This window comes from Manacus vitellinus, unplaced genomic scaffold (genome assembly GCF_001715985.3).
Source record: "Manacus vitellinus isolate BGI_N305 unplaced genomic scaffold, ASM171598v3 scaffold_44_pilon, whole genome shotgun sequence".
Lineage (NCBI taxonomy): Eukaryota > Metazoa > Chordata > Aves > Passeriformes > Pipridae > Manacus > Manacus vitellinus.
In genome coordinates this window covers 2,541,877-2,562,739 of record NW_021940565.1, presented here as the reverse complement: position 1 = coordinate 2,562,739, position 20,863 = coordinate 2,541,877, and the positions used below count along the sequence as shown (strand labels likewise).

Below are 20,863 nucleotides of genomic sequence, written 5' to 3'. Positions count from 1 at the left end.
GCACAGCAAGAAGGAATTTAAATTCAGCTCTTCTCTTGGAAACTATAGCTGTCTTTGCCTTTTGTGTGTCATGAATTCTGCTTTATGGAACATACTTTGAGAGAACGATTTAAGTGCCAGTTGTTAAAAATCAACTCTTTAAGAGTTCATTCAGATAAAATAAATGTTGGAATTCTAGATATTCTTGAGGTCGATTATCTGGGTGGGTTTGATTGCTTTTAGTTGTTTAGAAACTGAAGCAGTGATGTCATTCACTGATACTCAAGGTGTTGTCCAGGCATCAGAAAGATTATTGTGACGGGCTGAGCCTTTGGAAAAAGGGGAGAGAAAATTATGCAAAGAGGTTTTTTTATAAAAAAAAATAAAAGACCTTTACTGCTAGAGCAGGCTGTTATATTTGAAAGTAAACCACCAGTATTGCCAAATACCAGGAAGCTGCTATTGCTACCAGATTTGTGAGACTGTGTCTTAGCTGATGCTTGATCTTAGCACAAATGGAACTTGCAAAAATGAGGAGGGGAAAAAACCCATGAAGGACAGAAGTTAAACAGGTAAAATTTAGCATCATTCCTGCTGGTGGTCTGCCAGTTCATATGTGCTGAGGGTCTGGTCCAGCTTCACTCCAGTTTGTTTTCCTTGTTGCCATTCTAGGGAGCTTTTCTCCTTTTGTACTGACTTACCTTTTACTTCACAAAGTGTTTCCTGCATTATCCAACTAAGTGTATTTGTAATTTGAGTCTTGATGTTCAAGTCTTTAAAACAGAGGCATGGAGTGAAGTGTTAAGAGCAGTGTAAACAGATTTTTTTTTTTCCCCTGGACCCATGAAACTTGAAGGAACAATTTACTCTGTAAGCTTTTATATTTGTATAGGAGAACCCTTCAGCTGTATGTGTAGGAAGTTTTTTACATGTAATTATTGTTTCCACAATGTTAATAGAAGCAAATAGGTAGGTAAGATGACCAGGCACAAGAGAAGCACAAAAGATAACAAACACTTCAGTTTGTTTGCTTAAAACAGACTCTGTTTATACTTTATCAACTATAGTACAGTCTGTGCTTTTAGTTAAATAGTAGCCAGAGTAGCTTTCACATTTGGGCAGTGTCCTTTCTCCAGCTGTTAAATGTATGGAAGGTTGTGATACCAGTTATGTTTTTTTCAAGCAGGTAAGAATCCAGCAGGATCTGAAAGGTCAGCTATGATTTTAGGTTTGACATGGCTGAGAATACTTCAGTCTGTATGGCAGCTGCCAGAAGGGTTTCGTGGGTCTCCTTTGATAATTCAGCTTTGAAAAAAGGCACGAATGCTCATTGTCAGGAAAAAGGCATCATATCCTTGGCTGCTCAGAGGAAATTCCAGCTCCCAGTGATGTATGCAGAAGAAATATTTAACTGTGTTGGTTGCTGTTTGAGGTTTTGATGCTTTGCCAACGTGTTAAACGGATGTTGTTCTAACTTGGCTTGAATAGAGGTGGGAGGTAGGATATTGCTGATCAGTTGTGTAAGAACTGTGAATGAATTTGGAGTTGGTCTAACTAATGTAAACATTTAGATAAATGTTTTATCCCATATACAGTCAGGATCCTGCTAATGCAGGGCTAGAGGAGAACTCCAGAGCATGCTCAGTCTGGATTTCAGCAGTGAGTCACAGTCAAATTCACCTGTGTTGTTGTTAAACATTTCTATGTTTGTCTAAGATGATTTTATAGAACCTTTCAGTTAAATACTTCACGGCCTACTCACATTAACTGCTCCAATTTTTCTTGAGAGTGTTTTTCTCTTTGCTAAGTGTGAATGTGAAAATGTACTAATGTCATTTTTGAAATGTATGAAACACAAAAGGCACCCACGGGATAATACCATTTAGAATAGTAAAACAATCAGTATGTGACTTGCTTGAAAGGCAGTGAATTCCTTCCACAACACTTTTTAGTGGTAGTTCTTATTTTTCTTCCTGGCATTGGTACATTCTTTATAATTTCACTTTGAGAGAAGCTTGTTATTTGCATAGGAATATCCATAGCTGAATCTTAATTTTCTACCTGGAAACTGAGGAAGGCTTTATCTGCATGGACTATCATTATTAAACATTCCTTCACAAAATGTATTCCTTGCAAAGTGGGGATAAGGAAGTGTTTTGAGATGCTGGGAAGAGGAGGGAATAGCTACCAATTGCCCTTGTTCCCTTTTTGCACAAATGTGTGGTTCATTTGCACAGGCCAGGCAAGACCCTTTCATTAACGTGTCATTTCTGATTTAAATGTTCCCTCTATTAGCCAGCATTTTTCTGCTTTTTGTTTTCTCTTTTTAAGTGTTTAGCTAAAAATACTTCTGTTAATATGTTTTTTTTTTCCTCTCCTTGTAGGAAATGAAAACAACAAAAAAGTAGCGATCTGTATTCTGTACCACATAAGCATGGACGATTGCTTCAAATCCATGTTTGCGTACACAGACTGTATCCCGCAGGTATGTGCTTTTGTCAGTGATGAGGTGATAAAATCCCTCTTTCCCTGTGCAGTCCGTGCCTTGCTCATGGCAGAGCTCGCACTGACCCCCGCAGGTGACGGGGGGAACAGCCACGGTGCTGCTCGCGGTGAACGACCTACTCCTCAGGCAGGAACTGTCCCTCCTGGCTTTTCATGGTCCCAGAAAGAGGAGAGGTGACACATTCCCTGTCAGCGCTGCAAACACAGGTGACCTGATGGATTTCTGCAGAAGATCGGGAATGCTTGAAGCAGATTAAAGCTTGTGCAGCACAGCAGGTCCTTAGGGAACCTTGGGGAAAGTATTTCCTTTACAGTTTTAGAAGGCATTCTTTTCTGATCCCATTGGGTATCAAAATTTCAACGTCTCCAGTATTACAGGATATGAACTGGAAACCAGCCAAGCAGGGTTATGGTGCTACATGACAATTCCTGTTCCTCCTGTAGACATGTACAACAAGGGAGACTTGGAAGACTGTGGAAGGCTCTTCACTGATCTTTCAGACTACAGTTTGTTACATAACTCGTTGATCCAAGCACAGACACAGTATCATGGGGTTTTGGTTTTTCTGTGTGTGTTTGTGTTTTTGGGTATGCATGTTTTGTTGTTTCCTGCTGGTTTTTGGTTTTGGGGTTTTTTTGTCTTTCTAAAGCGTCAGATCCTGTTTTACTGATCTTTTTCGCAGGCCTGATGAGGCTGGAGTTGAGAAAGCCTGTGTTGCATAAGTGTAAAAGCTCTCTGGTAGCTTTTTCAGAATTACACCACGGTGTCTTCTTTCCTGCCAAGTGTGTTTTTAACATCAAATGCATCCAGAATGGGAAGTTGTCATGGAAGGTTTCAGGATTTTTCTGGTCATTATCTCATGACAAAGTTGGTGAAGCTTTTCCACATACAAGAGGATTTTGGATAATAGAGAGGGGAGAACTGCTGGGAATCACTAGTATATGTTACAAAGTGGTCTTGTAAACATCTTGCTTTCTTTTCTACTGCAAGAAACAACTCTATATTAAGGCATTTGTGTGGTACAAGGGACCTGCTTTGTTCTGAGCAGTTATCAGCCAAGCTAGAATTCCTGCACTGTGTGTCATGGCTCGCTTGTGATGTGCCTTCAGGGAATCTTGGCATGGCTCTTGGATACAGCTCTGTGAACACCGGGTATCTACAGGCTAGTGGTGCAGGACACAAGTGTGCTGCCTGCACTGTACTTTGCCTAAACAACAAGATGGAAGGGCACCTATGGCTGTTAATGCCTCACGAATCACTCCTGCCAACTGTTCAAAAAGAAGCTGGACAACCAGAGCTTAAATTTCATTATTGAATGTTCAAAATTAAGATGGTTATTAAGGAAGACAGAGGTAGCAGAAAGCATAGGGAAGTGGATAAGGCGTCAGGAAAAGAAAATTACTGTTTTAAAGAGACTCTCTGCTCTCTGATTCTACCCTGGAACACCAAAACCTCTTTCATGTAGTAGTATGTGCCCTTCTTTGGGTTTGTTTCTTCTTGAGGCGTTCGTCTAAGCTGGCAGATACTCACTAATGAACGTTTAGCTGTTGTAGAAAGTGCTTGGAGAAATCAGGGCCCCGTTGTAATTTGGAGGGTGTGAGGTGCTGGCCGAGGGCTCGGGCGTGCTGTCCCGGGTACACATCCTCGCGGATGGCAGGAGTTAGTGGGTGCTATTCTAGTAACAGTTAAAAGGGAGTATTAACAGTTCATTCTTGTTTAGACCTCAGCAATGCGTGTTTTGTTTAAATAGGTGCAAATGCCATCCAGATGCTTATAAAAGCCTTTATTGGTAATAACGTGGCCAATCAAAGGGCATGGTTGGGCAGTGATGTCATGGGGATATTTAATATTTCACCGCGGAGCGGTGTGCGAGGTTCTCCGCAGCTCCCCACATGTTTTCCACCCCGGTTGTCCTGTTTGGCCCCTCTTTGATCTCTAAGCTTCTTTTCAGCTTAATGCTGGTAAACGTCCTCTCTTGACAGCACCCTTTGCTCCTGTCCGCCATTATCTGCTGAAGTTCAGAAACCAGAGCATCACTTCAAACAGCGGAGTTGGGGAGTAGCCGGTCAGGAGAGATTCCTGAGGCATGCAGTTCTGGCATAATCATTCAAAGATGTTGGAGCTGGGCTTGGGGAGGGGGTTGGACAGAGGTGTATGTGAACAGAGAGCTGTGGGGGTTGGCCTCTGGTCACTGGTAAATAAGTGAAGGCAGGTGCCAGAGAGTCTAGACACAGTGATTTCAGTCCTGGTCTGTGGTATCTGATACTCAATATGGGACTTGTCTGATTGAACACTACTGCCTCTTCATTGCACATGCTGCAGTCTTTTTACTGCCTTCCTGCTAAATCAGTAAAAGATGACAATGGACATAGTAAAAGCAGAACAAATTTAATTTTAATATTTCCTATTTGGCAGCAATTACTCTTCCTTTTGAAGTGGCACAAGAAGCAATCACATTAAATGAAGACATAATGGGAAACATGGAACTAGTATGAAACTATTATTTTAAAATTTGAACGGCTTTAATTGAAACTGGATATATTTTTTTCTTTTTATAGAGAAGTAGTTCAGTAATTAACAGTGTAATCCCATCTTGTTAAACATCTAATTTCCACAGATTTTGTATTGTGTAAGTAATGAGACTGCTTCCCTTCAAATTATTTGAATGGTTTTAAAAATCTCTTTTTAAAGGTTTTGTAACAGAAGAGTTGCAGGGGGTGATTTTCGAATGCTCATGTTCTACTTGTTAAGTGGCAACTTTCTTCTCTGTTAATTCATTCTTCTGTGACTGTCAGGCTTATGGATTTAATAACCTAGGGATTTTATAAGTTCTTAAAACAACTTAGAGAAATCTGATTCAACCTTTTTAAGAAAGGGAGGAAGAAATCAATGATATTTTTAAAATCAGTCTGTGAAAGTCCCAGAAAAAAAGAGAAATAGCTATGTTGTAACATAGTTTGGTATTTTATTTTACTTGGGTTCATTTGGAATGACAGCCTTCTATCTGGCAATAGATGAACATACAGAATGGTCAGAGTAAAATGCTTTGGAGTGAAATTCCTGCAATCCTATTGTTCTTATTTTCCCCTCTAAATGTGTTGTTCACCCACTCTCTAGTTTTTAATGCATTACAAACTTGTCTTTCCACCAGGGGGCAAGCACACAAATATTTAATGATTAGTTAATCATTCAATTTAATTGCTTTCTTCTCTTCCCACCCCTTTCTGACACAAGCTAAGCTACGTTTTTTGTACCTTGTGTCCCACTTACATTTAGGTTTAGTTTCTTCTTCCAGTAATCTTGGTCTTGTCATGCCACTACTTTACATTATAATCTAAATGTGTCTTATGAACTGAGTGGATTTGAGGAGCAAACAGTGTTATGTCCTGCAAACCTGAGGCCAGCAACTTGTCTGCCAGGATTGGAAACAGAGGGAAAAGAAATGGATGTATTTGAGTCATGGTGCTATATTCAAAATGCCATTTCAATAAAGGTTCATGTTGAACCAAACAAGCCAGATAGCCAGCCCAGTGCCAGGTGTATAAAGTGATGGCAGTCCAGTCCATAGGTTATTAGCCTAAGGAATCACCTGGGAATTCACCCTGGAACTTGCTAAACAGTTGGAACAGGATTATAGGTGATTGTCTTATGTTAACATTACCAAAAAAGTAGGATTACTTCTGGGAAGTCTTTAGTACGTGGCAGTGATCAGCTCCAGGAATGGAAGCTGCAAAGATAAAGCACATTGCTGCAGATACAGCTAATTTACCTATCAATGTAGTAAAATAATAGTGGAATTAATCTGAAATTAAGTATCTGTTTAGAGTCATATTTTTATTAAACAACCTTGTTCTGTGGAACTACGTTGTGGGGTTTTTTTCCTATATTAAGTCTACCTAAGCTTTCAAAACAAATATATCCGATTTATCACAACTATAAAAAACCAGTAAAAATAAAAATTTCAGTGGTAGCAATAAAATATAACTTAAGCCAAGTTAATTTAAGGTGATGAGTGACTGCCATTTTTGGCACTTTTCAAGCATTGTTATCCCTAAATAATGGAACTATACATCTTATGCCTTGGACCTTTGTAATTTTTACTGTTCCTGTAGAAATGCTGAGTATTAATTTTAAAAAAGGTACTGTAGTTGGTATCATAACATTGCTTTTCTAATGCTTTGGAAAGACTAATGACTTAAGTGTGCTTGTGTTTCTTGGCAGTTAATGAAGATGCTTTTTGAATGTCCTGATGAGCGAGTTGACCTGGAACTTATTTCTTTCTGTATTAACCTTGCTGCTAACAAAAGAAATGTGCAGCTGATCTGTGAAGGTAAGTGAACTGAGGTATATTTGAGTGACTTAGAAATGTGTATTTTTAAGAAGAAAATAAATCTGATTGGGTAATGATTGTAAGCAAATGGCCATCTTCTCCTCAGAGTTGGTCTTGTGACAGGAATGACACTGAGCAGCAATGCATGGCCAACACATCTCTTATATGTCCATGTAGATCTGAAAAACAGACTGATGACATCTCTCTGAAAAGCTGTGGCTGTGTGGACAACAGGATTTTATCCTCTCTAGATTTTTCACTTTTTCCTTTTAAACTTTTAAAGTTGGTTTTTTTGTGTGGGTGTGCATGTCAATTTTTGACCAGCCAATACTTTCCTGATTTTTTTTTTTTTATTTGGAGGATTTCCTAAGTATTTGTTTCTTTTCAGGAAATGGTTTGAAAATGCTAATGAAGCGGGCTTTGAAATTTAAGGACCCATTGTTAATGAAGATGATCAGAAATATTTCCCAACATGATGGGCCAACTAAAAGCCAGTTTATTGTAAGTACTATGTATTACCTAATGTGATCTCTCATTTTTTCCTACTGGAAAAGACTGGCTTTGGAGAGCTGCTGTGGTTTGTCTTTGCAGGGTGTCCAGTTTGTTTTCTTGTCTGTCATGGGTTGATTTATGTTTTGTTTTATAAGGCTATCTCAGTTGGTAGATCAGGGTTTAGATGCCCCCATGGGGAAAACAGATCTTAAGTCCTATCCAGTAAGTTACAAAACAAACACAAGCAAACAAACAAAACAAAACCCCAGCTGCTGGGGTGAACATCATAACAATTAAGTTGTCCTAAATTTCTGCTTTTAGACCTAGAGAGCAAAATAAAATGGGGGTTTTTTTCTGCTGTGTTTTGTATATAGGTATTTTAAAATTTTATATACTCACTATTTAAATATTAAGCATGTAAAGCTACCCTTTCAAAAGAAAGAAGGAAAATCAACATTCTAATCATACTGGTAATGAGGATTGAAAATCACATTGTATGGAATTAGTAAGTAGAATCCATTATTCCCCTGTTTATGCCCTCTGAAAATCTTGTAGTTATTTATTAAAATCTTTAGGAAGAGGACCCCATTACTGCCACTAATGCAGTATGGTGTTCACTAACTTCCTTCCTTATTTTATAACAACTCTTTAAACTGTGTGTGTAGTAACTACTTTTGGATCATTTGAACAAATGATTTACATCTCTTGAAAGTGAAAGGATGGACAGGAAGAAAGCTGAAATGTTTTCTTGGATTAGTCATCAACTGAAATTGAAACTGCCTTATTAGTCTCCATTTCAGGAGCAAAGTCTCCTTAGTGTTCTTTTGAGAACTAGCTTTAGTTTGACTGAGGTGAGTTCTTCAGAACCCCGGATTATCCACCTGTAATGGTTGTTGCTGTATTTTCTTTAGGATTATGTTGGTGATTTAGCAGCTCAAGTATCAAATGATGAGGAAGAGGAATTTGTGATTGAATGCCTGGGAACACTTGCAAATTTGACCTTACCTGATCTGGACTGGGAACTTGTGCTGAAAGAGTACAAACTGGTCCCATACCTCAAGGATAAACTAAAACCAGGTCTGTACAAAGTCTGGTTTGTCTTTCAAAGCAGAGTCTCTTGAAGAATATTTAGAGTGCTCAGAATCAAATCTGTTTACCTTGATAATTTGTGATTGCTAAGGAAAACATAACACTGAAGAACAGAATCATGTCTACAGATAAATATACAACTGCCAGGAGATTAAGAATTCCTGAGAGGTAACACTTCCTGCCTTTTGACTCAGCAGGTTCTGCAGAAGATGACCTTGTTTTGGAGGTGGTGATAATGATCGGGACTGTTTCCATGGACGACTCCTGCGCTGCTCTTCTGGCTAAATCTGGAATCATCCCTGCACTCATTGAGCTTCTCAATGGTACCTTGCTGTGTTTGACTTGACTACTCTGAAAAGCAAGAGCTGTGGTTGGTGTAGCTGTGCTGTAACTCAGTGCACCATCCATGTGGTCTTGCAAGGCAGGGTTAGGTGTTTGTATGTGGAAGGAGGAGCAATTACTCCATTACTGATAGGTACTGATTAGTGATCTAATAGGTTTGGGTTTTCCCACACCTCCACGGCTCTCTAAGCATCAAGAGTTTCTATTTGTGAGATTTGAAATTGTGATGGGTTTTTTTCTCCTTGCAGCTCAGCAGGAAGACGATGAGTTTGTCTGCCAGATCATCTATGTGTTTTATCAGATGGTCTTCCACCAAGCCACCAGAGATGTCATTATCAAGGAAACTCATATCTTTTTAATGGTTAAACATTTAGAACTGCAGCACTTAATTTGCCATCGCTGGTTATTTGCCTCACATTTCTCTTGCATTAAGCCCGTGATCTCAGAGGTTTCTTTGTAAATGGTTTATTTCAGCTGAATGAAAAACCCAAGCAGCCTGGGCTTGTGGAGTGACTGCAAGATTAATAGTAAAGATTAAAAGTTAGTTTGCTTTGAAACAGGGAGGGGCGTAGGAGGGGATCACTGAACCAGATGACTTATTAGTTGCAATCCAGTCTGATTTACTGTATGAATTTGTTTTGCAAATTGTAGTGAAATTCACACTTCATAGAAAAACTTATATAGGGCGTAGGCAAACTTCTTGCATTGCACCATTTATACATATATATCTGTATGGTCTGAAGTTTGTGGGCCTTAACTGGATGTTAAATTCAGTTGAAGAGAACAGAGTGGGTTGAATTGAACCCTGGTAGGGAGAGCAAGCTAGTGATTACTTTGCTAACAATACAGGGAATACTTCTTAATGTTCTTTTTCCTTTAAGCTCAGTGGAATATCTGAGAAGCCATTTAGGATGTTGTTCTTTGTCTCCTGTTTGGACCCCTAGGTTGCTGGCTTTAAGAAAATAAAAATTAAAAGTTGCATCTCTTCCTATATCTGTAGTGATAAAGCACCAGCATTTGGACAATGGTTTTATTGCTCAGATTGAGCAAGTATTAATGCACAATAGATTATCTTGAGTATTTTTTAGACACATACATTGGAAACAAGTAGACTCCCTAAAAATTACAAAAATCTCAAAAGATCAAACCATTACACAGAATCTCTGCCCTCTTGACTAAGACCTTGGGTGCATGGATTTCCTGTAACAGATCAGAATGTATTTTCTTTGTAAGGGACATGTAATTTTTCTTCAGCAGTTTTGAGGACACTTTGGGCATCTTAGAATAGGACTTAAGAAAAAAAAAAGTGGTTTGGGGAAGGCTGCTGAACTCTACACGTGATGAAAAATTCCTGACTCTGGTTCTTAATGAAACTTGCAGTTTGAAGAACCCAGGGTTGTGGGAGGAAAAAAAAAAAGTTACTTTTATCCTTAACAGCTTCTTTCCAGAAGCCCCAGCATATCTTATAGACCTGATGCACGATAAAAACGCTGAGATCCGCAAGGTTTGTGACAACACTCTGGATATTATAGCGGTAGGTCTGACTTGTTTTTTTATCCTCTGTCCTTCCACAACCTCTTTATGTGAGAATTCTAAAGTAACTAAGTAACAATAACTTGCAAACTGAAAATCTGTGTCATGTGCAACTTTCTAATCATGTAGGTAAAAGGTGAGTTTGCAGGGCACAATGACAATCATTAGACTACGTATCAAACTTCCAAAAAGTGCATATATACCTGAAAATTCATACCAGTTAGCTCTGCAGTACAGACACTTCTAAAGAGTGCTTTTAGACTTAAATAAATTAATCACATTATGTAAGTATGTCAAGCCCTCATTATTTCTTAGTTCTCCAAACAAATGGCTCTTGTTCCCCAGCAGCTTCTATTCAGCTTCTCTACAGTGCCTGATGCCAGTATTTGTTTCAAAAGGAGAATATGGCTGTGATCCTGAAGCTGGCTGTTTCCTGCTGGGGGTACAGTCACTGTAATACTGTCTTCAGCTCTTGGGTAGGTTTCTTTTAGTTACATAACTTAATTTGTCCAGCGTCCATGGATCACAATAAACTGGGACAGTTGTATTAAACTGCTAGCTTGAAACAAAGAATACTAAATTACCAAGTGCTGTTGCTTTATGAGCTCTTGCAGTGTGTGTACTCTGCTTCTGGGGATCCTTGCCTGCAGAAGCATTAACATTTTCTAGGGTGTTCTTCACTGAAGTAAATACATGGTGAAACTGATGCTACTAAAAAGCTGCATTACATTGTTAAAATGCCTCCTGGCCTGTTTCATTGACTTGACTTCTATGGGCAAAAAGAATTTCAGCATCTCTGGTGTCTTAGGATTGTACTGACTGTACATCCTTTTTGGATGCAGAGTAACTGTCATGAAATGGAATCCTGTAGCCAAAGAGAACTTAACTGAGTCAAGAGCAGCAGTGTCTTTGACTGCCTTAATGCTTTTCCAGTCATCTACATGGTTTCTTCTTCAGCTGAATCACACATATTGCAGCTTGTTCTCTGAAAAGTTTAATATAGTGTGGGACTGAACTTACACTGCACAATGCTACAGTCTAGTTTGCCTTTTTCTGTTATACTCTTTAGTAATGTCTTCTAATTTAATATTCCCCCTAAAAATAGTAAGATGATGTAACATTTGCTGTGCTGGAATTCTTTTTATCTGGCTCTGTCTTTGCTTCATGGAGGTATGGAATGAAAATCGTGCTCCACTACTTAATGGCAGAGTTACTGATGACATTCATTAAGGGCAAGATTTAAACTCAGATGAATTTGCACTTAGTACTTATTTATGATGGGCATTATGTTCAGCTTACTAAGATGAGTTATTTTCAGGGACATCTCCAGTGGAAGCAGAAGGACTTTTTTTGTCTTCTGGGTGAGGCTGGACAATCTGAGTGCATCCAACACTTGCTTTGCCTTGGGGCCAGTGCAGCTTCCAAGTGACTCACATGTTGATTTGTTCACATGGGGAAGCTTTACAATGTGGTGCACAGTAGTATCTAGTTACTGAAAATTTGTCAGTAATATTATTAAGCAAAATGTATTTTATAGGATCGAGAAGAATAAATATATAAAGACATAGTTTCATATCCAGTATTACCATCTGAGTAAAATGTACTTGGCTTTTTTTCCTGTCCTGAGAAGGGATAATCTTTATGCTAATTCTGAGTCAATGAGCAGTGCTAGGAGACAGTAGGTTATCAGAACCTCAGATCTTGATAGGTGTTTTGCCATTCAACTCTGAGGAATGTTAAAGCAGCCTGGAAACACAGAAGTGTTTGGTTGTGTGTCAGTTTTACACAACCAGTGCCTGCTGAGGTGTCTGAACAGAAATAGTCTCCAAGATGGTGGAACTTCTTACCTGTGCTAATCCCCACCAAGAAAACCTTCAGTTTTCAGTCATCTTGTTCCATACATGCTGACAGGATTAGGTCCTCTGATGATGGAAATCAGAAAATAAATGTTGGAGAATAGATTTGAAAATAATTTCTTCTCAGGGAGACAAATGCTTCTTTCACTCATCAGTGAGCTCTATATAGTGTGATTGAAATAACACTGAAGAAAATGAGATGCCTTATAAGCCTTAGGGGAGAAATGTAGTAAAGTAATTGTCACAGAAATTATGGAAATGTTACACTAGTGATGATTTGTTTAATATAACTTGGCTGGACTCTGCCATTGATGAACTGAAACAGATGTGCTGCTTTAGCACAGTATGCACTGAGACTTGCACACAAGACTTTGCACTGAGACTGACTTCTTTTGTCAAAAAATAGGTCTGTGTTGATGATTTAGGAATGCTTCAGTCCTCTGTCATGTGCTGAGTTTTGACACCAAGGAAGTAGGTTAGTGTACTTGTACCCCTAAGGTGGGACAGGTCTTACAGCTTAGCTGAAAGCCTGGAATCAGCAGCTGGTATAGGAGTCTCAAGCAAATTAAGTTCCCTTTTCCTTTGCCTCAGAAGCCTGGACACCTGCAACTCCAAGCTTGTGGAAAAAGATGTCAGCTTATTTGAGATGGTTTTCCTCTGTTCACCTTGGGCAATGTTATCAAGAGCCAAGGAGGTTACTAATCTCTCAGGTTTCTTATTCTTTTTCTGCTCCTACCTCACTTTTATTGCAGTCAAATTATTTTCCTCATTTATTCAAAGGGTATCTAATTAACCATTACCAGATCTTTGGACTCTAGTTTGACCCTCTGTCATGTCCCCCCACTTCCCTCTTCAGTGTCTTTACAGCTCTGAATGCAGACCTGCTGTACCATCTTGTTTCTCTTATGATCAGAAGTGGATCATTATGCTTCCTGCAGAAGTAAGATATCTTGTAGATAGCTACAGCATTGATTTAGGAAGGGCCTCGTGCCTGAGTTGTTTTTCCAGCTTTTGTTCTTTGACCACGTTTTTGTAATAAATGCCAAATAATGTTTGCCCGGTATGGAAAGCATTGTTAATGAACAGCTTGCTTCTTTCCCTGTTAGCTAAGCTCCCTGATGCAAGTCCTCTATGTTGGGGATGCTGGAATTTCACATAAGAAGCAGGAATGTGCTGTGAACCCTCAGTGCTCTGGGATTTGGGGCCAGCTGTGCGAGATGTTGGCCAGCTCTCTTAGAATCAGAGAAGAGCAGACCACAGGGATTTGGTGTGGGCTTCATTTGAATAGGCAGCATGCTCTGAAAATAGATAACCTTTGACTCCAGCTTGGTGTCCTCTCTCCATGAAGAGTACTGTAGTCACTCCAGGAAAAAAGGTTCTCCACTTGTCAAGATGCTCTTTCTGTGGTGCCTCTTGTTCCCCATTATCCTGTAGCAAACCCAAGTACAGAGGGGTGGGCAGAGGGCAGTGAGGGAGTGGGGCTGTAGGCTGAGCTGCTGAAGTGTTTTCACTGGTAAATGTGCCATCAGTCTGCTTTGGTGCTGGTAGCCTTTTGTGGCAAAGAGCATTACCCAGCAGGAAAGGCTCTGCCTGTAGAGAGTAACCACACTGCAGCAGCATCAGATAGGGCAGGAGCATCCTGCTTGTCTTTGTGTTCACATAAACCTGTCTGGGACACATTCCCTTCCAGCATTGGTGCTTGCTCTTTGGAGTTGTAAAATCAGGAAGGTGAGCTAAGCCACCCATCTGTTACTTAAGTAACAGGTTGCCAGTGAGATTCCTTACATTCCTCCAAAGTAGAGGGGAAAAGAAGTTTCTCTGATCTGCTACTGCCAGTATGGGAACTTTGTGGATGCTGTGCATTGTATGTAGGCACCTAAATTTGGAGGGCGCGAATGGTTACTCTTTTCTTTACATTGCCATTAGCTTCATCTCACAGGTTTCTGTAGCTTCCTGTCAGAATATATTTAGCCATGAACCTGATTGCAGGCAGTGACCCTGGGTTGCACAGGTGTAAGTGGTAGAAGGATTTTTTTTTTTTTTTCCTGTGAAGGAATTGCCCACAGGTGGTACTTGCCCTAAGGTAGGTGTGGCAGACACCTGCAGAAGGTGATCCATAACATCTGTTTCTCTCCTTGGTTTGTAGAGGCACATAGTTGAAATCACATGCCTAACTTTTGGATAGGTAGGCAAGATAAATCTTTTCTTTCTTAATAAATGGTTAATTTAGGCTTTCATGTAAAATGTGTGTTCTGTGGATGGTTCAGTAACGAAGAATTTAACATATCAAGTAGAGCCTTGAACATAATGAGCATCTACTTACTGTATAGTGGTTTCAGTTCAGTATGAGAATCACATCAAATGAACCCTATTACAGACCCAATTAAAGGGCAACCACATTAAAGGGAAAAGGAAAATCTGTTTTTCATCAGCTGTGAGAGAACACAAAGCAGATCTGTGTAGCTCTGTGTTATCCTATAGTGTGTTAATCAGATACAAGGTGTGACGGAAGCCAGTGACAAAGGGGACCCTGATAGGGAACAGACACGCTCTGATAATGGGCCAGTTAACGCTTCATAATATTTCAATGGTTCAGTAGTAAACAAAGTTGGAAGTAGAACTTCAAAAAGGATGGCACATTCCTCACAGAGTCAAGCCATACATCTTCTATGACACTTTGGGATTTATGGAAACCGAATGTTAAAAACAGTGATGTCAGGGAGCTCCAAAGAGAATAAAATCAACCTTCAGAATTCCTCCTTTTATGTTTCTGAACATGCAGTATTTGAGGGAGGGGTGTTGGAGAATAGTCACATTCTGTTCACTTTCTTCTTGTTCTCCCATCCAACACTTTCCCAGTAGCCTAACATTTAAAAGAGCTGGAGGACTCAAAGCTATGGCTGTATCTCCATGATGTTTTCTGGCTTCATTTTTGCAGGAATTCCTTGGTAAAGAAGGGGTGCTTCATGTGTTTAAAAACCAAAACAAAAATACCCCACACAAGATTAAAAAAAAAAAAAAAAGAGTCTTGAATAGCTCAAAATATAATTACTGGAAGACTTGCAGTGTTTAAGGGAATTGTTTTACTCTAAATGTCTTTAATTTGGTTTCTTTGTGCCTTTTGGCTGTAGTCCTGCATTTACAGCTTTTCTTCCATTCTGATGTTATTCCATTAATCATTTACCCAGTTGGTGGTTCTGCACATTTCTATGGAAAATCTACAGACATATTCTTGATCTAGCAGTACTTAAATGAACTTTTTTGTGCTGAGGTTATATAAATTGTTCTAGATTATTGCAAATCATCCTTTTCTGGGATGGCTGCCAGAGTGAAACTCTTGACAAACTGATCATTGATCTAATTCTGGTGTGGTCACTTCTTTGTAATGTTTGTACCTTGTGTTTTAGTGGGAAGGAGCAACCAGAACAAAGTTGCCAAATTACTTGAACAGATAAATTGTGGTTTTTTAATAATGTGCACATATGGTCAATTTTACAACTGCTAATTTACCATTCAATTGCTAATCCCATTTTCCAAAATTTAGATGAATAATTGAGGAAAAATACCTGGGAGTTTTAAGCCTCTTAATGTAGGTTTGGGAAATGTACAATAGATAATAATATTCTGCTCTGCTGCCTTCATCTAAAGGAAAAATCTGTTAGGATCTGGGTCATGTTAACTGATTTTTTTTAAAAGGATAGAAGAAGTTGATGTCTGTTTCTGACAGACCTTCAGCATGTTCAGACAGTGGTGTGGAATGGAGCAGTGATGCTGGGCAAGTGGGATTCATTTAGGGTTGGAACTTTGGGAATATTCAGGCATTTTCAATGTGCAGTTATGGTAAATGTGAATTGGATGATTTAGCTGCTGGCCTTTTGAGAACTTTTAAAGGTAAGCAAGGTAATGTAAAAGGGATTCAGCTTTCCCACAAATTAGTCTAATTTACTGTTTGTTAAATTTGTTTATTTTCCCCTGCTTCTTTGCAATCATGATTTCTGGGAATAGTTTTTTTCAGCCTGCAGTATGATTTCTGGCAGTAACAAGAGTTCCTCTAAAGCTTGTAAGTAATTCCCAGCTGCTGGAGGCTGACATAATAGATAGCCCACGGTTTTGCTCTGGCAGATGCAGCAAAGGAGATGTTTCCAAGATGCTGGTCAGATGTCATAATTGAAAGTCATGCTCTGTCTTTCTTTTTTTTCGGTGATTTTATAAATCTCAGTGATGAGCTTGCTTTTTTCCAGGGAAACTCTTGTTTTGCACTGTTATTTCTAAGAGTAGTAGTTATCCACCAGTCAGAAGGCAGAAAAGGCACAGGGTAGGGAGTGTTACCTGTGTAACACATATGATAGCAGAGAAGAAAAGGTTGGTTGGGTTGAATACAAAATTGATTTAAAAGTTCAAGTTCAGACTACAGGGCTTTCAGAAGCTTAACCTGAGCTAACTAAGCCAGCTTGTTCTGCCTTCTTGGCTTGTTTCTGGCCTCTGGTTATGGACAGATCTCTTTTGGCATGTCTGGCAGGAACAGTTTAAGAAATTACCACTTCCACACCCAAAGCATTGTCGTTAATTGTGTGTCTTCTTCCTGTATGGGGCTAAGTAAAACAGATTTTTAAAGCCTTAAACTACTCCAGCTAGATCTCCAGGGAAAGTCTGTCTGGATCACGTGTTAACCACCGTGAGAGTTAGGAGATGATTTTCAATTTTTCTCTCCTTTGTAGTTAGGTTAGAAGACAATGGAGTGGGGCCTGTTTCCCAAGGATATTTCTTCCCACAAGCAGAAACATTTTGGTTAGGAATGTTACTCTTGTTCACAGTATTTTGGTTTAAAGAAGTACTAATTATGGTGCATTATTTGTGAACATTCCCAAATTGATACCATCTGCAGATTTCATATGTTGATGAGTTTCCTATCATTAGATGTGCCCTCTCTTCCCAGTGGGATTGAGAAAGTGAGTGTCATCCACAGGTCAGTGTTCCCTTGGTTGTAATCACCAGCCCACATAGTCTGGTCTGTTTGGAAGATCCTTCTCTGAACAGCTGATTGCAGCGACCAAAGGCTGTGTCACTTCATTCTGATGCTCCTTTATATCAAATATCACATCACTTGAGTACAATCAGGCTGTAATCCAGACTGAAATTTCATGCCTTCATTTTTTTCCATAGTGACTGGAACCTGTATCCTGTTTTACTCAGCTTTCTGGAGAAGTTCCTCTCAGATTTTAGTTGTGTACCATTTTTGTGGGTGTTCAATATTAAACATAACATTTGACATGAAGCTGAAAATTAAATTCATACTGGAGCTCATAAAATAAAAATTTATTGGTTTTACCACAGCCTTTTTTGTTGTATTTTTTAGTAACTAGTTGTCCTAGTGAATGCTCATCTAATGAAGATGTGCAGGGTATTTGGCCAGTGTAAGTAATTAATTGCTGAAAACCCCCTGAAGATTGGCAGTAATTGGCTCTTCTTAATTAAACCAGATGAGGAGACTGATGATGGAACTGCTCTGTTCAAAGCAGGAGTTTTTTTCTGGATGGTGTAAAATTACAAACCATGGCAGGAAGATTGTTCTGCTGCAGGTACAAACCAGAATAATGCCCAGTGCTTGCAAAATGCCTTCTTTGCTCAAAGGACATGGAACTGAAGAGAGGATTTAAGTCACCGGGCACTGAACCTACGTCTTTTGCTGACATTGAATTCCTCTGCCATTTCCTGTTAAACCAAACAGCTTCATCTGTACCTCATCCTAAAATACCATGTGGTGATTTTTGACAGGAATATGATGAGGAATGGGCTAAAAAAATCCAGACTGAGAAATTCCGATGGCACAACTCTCAGTGGCTGGAGATGGTGGAGAGTCGGCAGATGGATGACAGTGAGCAGTACCTGTACGGTGACGATCCTATCGAGCCCTACATCCATGAAGGGGATATTCTGGAAAGACCTGACCTCTATTACAATGCAGGTAAGGCAGCAGCTATTAGCATTCAGCACTGGGATTGCCTCTTCTGTGTTTGGAGTGGGAGCTTGACCTGGGGCTGACTCAAAGGGCTCAAACCAGGACAGTTCCCTTCCGTGTCACTGGGAGCAGCGCTGATGCCAGCCAGGGACGGGCTTGACCTTGTTAGGATGTCAGTGATGGACTGAGGACTGTATATCCATGATGTTAAGAAATATGAGTAGACCTGTCTCAGGGAGCTGATGGACCAAGATGATTGATTTGAGTAAAGGTGGCCCAGCCCTGTTGTTCACACCTATTTCTTGTGGTTTCTTTGCTCTGCAAACACAAACCTTCTCTCATCCCTGTTAAATTCACAGCTATGGGATTTATGCTGAATTTTGTTCTGCCTAATGTGTTAGTTCTGTAATGGAATTTTTATTTCAGGTATTGATGAAAGACTTCAGTTGAGCCACGTCAGACTTGTAGACTCCTTAGCAGATGTCATCATTCTGTGACTTTAATCTGTATGATTTTTGCTCTTGTGTGTCTAGGATCTAGGGAAGGGTGTGAATCTCTTCTGTAACTACCTGTTGTTTTGGTATTTTTTTAAGTTCCTTGTATGAAAAACTTCTATTATTTGACAATTTAAAGAAGCTTTAAAAAATACCCAAATTATTGTTAGGAAGAGTAATGTTTTTATTTGAGATGAACCCTAGTAGGTTTTCTAAAGAAAAGAAAAAGACAAAGACATTTCTTATCATTTGGCTTAATCCTATTAGTAATGCTCAGTGGCACAGTTCTGGGCATCTCAAGTGGAATCTACTCTGTCTCTCTCCTCCTGTGAAGATTTTGTAGTTACTAAGAAAATAGAAATTGCCCCACTGGATTAAGATACTGATTTATCTCGTCCAGTGTTGCCAGAGAAAGGTTTGAAAAACTTTACAGGGGACAACCATGAAATAATTTGCTCACTGGATAAATGTCTTCATAACTTTTCATAACTAGGAGTTGGCTTATCCTCTCAAACTTGTGGTTTTAGATCCTTTTCAAACTCCTGGATGACTGTGTGTGCATGGATTTTTATTTTTTTTTTTTAATTGCTGGGTTTGAGACTGTGTTTTCCATTTTCCACAGAAGTGTCCAGTCCCTTGCCATGAATCACGAGTCACAAAGCTCTATGACTCTGGATGATTTTGCAGGAAGAGTAATTAGAAAAACAAAACCACTAAACCCCATAATCTTCACTTGTAGTTGCTGCAAGAAAATAGTTATGCAAGATTTCAGTAGCATTTCAAAAATTGTTCTCAAAGGATATCAGAACTTAAAGTTTCTCTTCTACTTTTGATGACATATGTCAGGCATAGCAACTTGCCTCTTTAGTGTCATATTTTTTTTGTACTTTGAATCCTGTAGCTTTATCTTGCTCTATTAGAATTTAGCAGTGGGAGCCAAGTGTTGTACCCTCTAAGGGTCTTTTTTTACATCAAGTCTCCACTGGGCTTCCTAAAGTAAAGATGTGCCAACCTGCCTGTTGTAGTCTCCCCTTTACAAATCTTAATTGCTTATTTCATAGGGACTTTTCTTTTCCCAGTAGTGGGAGCTAGAAATGGAATGGCACCAGTAACACTGAATTTCCTGGCTTTTTATCATTTGTTACAGGCTTAATGTTATTTTTTTTTGTGTTGGAATTGATATTTGACCAGGAAGGAGAGGCAGATTTCCAGTGATATGTTCTGCAGATGTTTGAAAAGTGCCTTGTTTTTAAAGATTGCCCTTTTTTAAAGAGTAGGTGATTATATTCAAAATACAGGTTCATTCCAGCAAGTGTCAGTAATGGTGTGCTTCTGAAATCTGCTGGACTTAGACTTTTGAGATGTGGCATCTTGAAAGAGACACAATATTCCTGTGAAAAGGCTACGGGTTATTCTACCAATTGGAGCAGGTATTTGGTTTCCAAAGGACAGAGCATTCCTTAGTTAAAAAACCCAACAAAACTACAAATCTTCATACAGTAAGAAATTCAGTACTTGTATTTCAATCTGATAATTTTAGAAGTGACCTCAGTAACAGTCCCACTTCAGCCAGAAGTAGTTCTCGAGTTCAGTCGTGGCGAGATGAGTTCTGTTTGCAGCGAGAGACCGATCGCTCTCCTGCACAGTAATTTAAACCTACAGGGAAAACGTGGCAGAATCTCTGAAGCTGCCTTCTTGAGCTGTGTCTCTCTTGCTCTGAAAGTACATAACCTAATTTATGTTGAAATGTACATAACAACAGATGTCCTTTAACTGTGTAATCACATTATATGCAGCTGATGCTCTCCATGTGCTTTCGTTTTCCTACAAATTCATGTGAGCCATAACTCTGAGTGTTATGGTTTGACTGTTAACACTCTTGATTGAAGACACTTTAAGTAGTGGTAGCTCTAGCCTCAGAGTTAAAACGTAGTGCTTGCTTTACTAATATAAAGACAGATGTTATTTTTAAGTCTCTCTGCTCTCAAATAAGTTTTAACTGAACCTGACTATTTAAAATGCATAGTCACTTGAATTGATTGGGTTTGATCTGAAGTGCTGCAGGTATAAAAGCCATAATGTTCCTCTCCATTTCTCAGTAAAAAATACAGAACAGGTGGTGAGATAGGCAAACTTGGTGTGAGTGTAAATAAAAGCCATTTCAACTGTCCTTTCTCTCCTTTGGACATGTTCTATTCGTATGATGCCACAGAGCACCAGTGTCTCACTGACCATGCCGAGAGGCAGCAATATCAATCTGTGCCAGATCCCTGGCCTGTCAAG

General features: G+C 39.3%; 1 protein-coding gene across 1 annotated transcript in view; it reads left to right on the top strand.

Moving 5' to 3' along the window:
• The window catches only part of KIFAP3 (kinesin associated protein 3), a 60,899-nt gene that overhangs the window by 19,823 nt on the left and 20,213 nt on the right, over positions 1–20,863 (top strand). The window contains exons 10-17 of the mRNA XM_029962253.1: positions 2,364–2,464; positions 6,707–6,815; positions 7,204–7,316; positions 8,219–8,384; positions 8,594–8,719; positions 8,987–9,085; positions 10,187–10,272; positions 17,903–18,092. Of these exons, the coding sequence (XP_029818113.1) occupies positions 2,364–2,464; positions 6,707–6,815; positions 7,204–7,316; positions 8,219–8,384; positions 8,594–8,719; positions 8,987–9,085; positions 10,187–10,272; positions 17,903–18,092 (990 nt within the window). The remainder of the gene's footprint in view (positions 1–2,363; positions 2,465–6,706; positions 6,816–7,203; positions 7,317–8,218; positions 8,385–8,593; positions 8,720–8,986; positions 9,086–10,186; positions 10,273–17,902; positions 18,093–20,863) is intronic.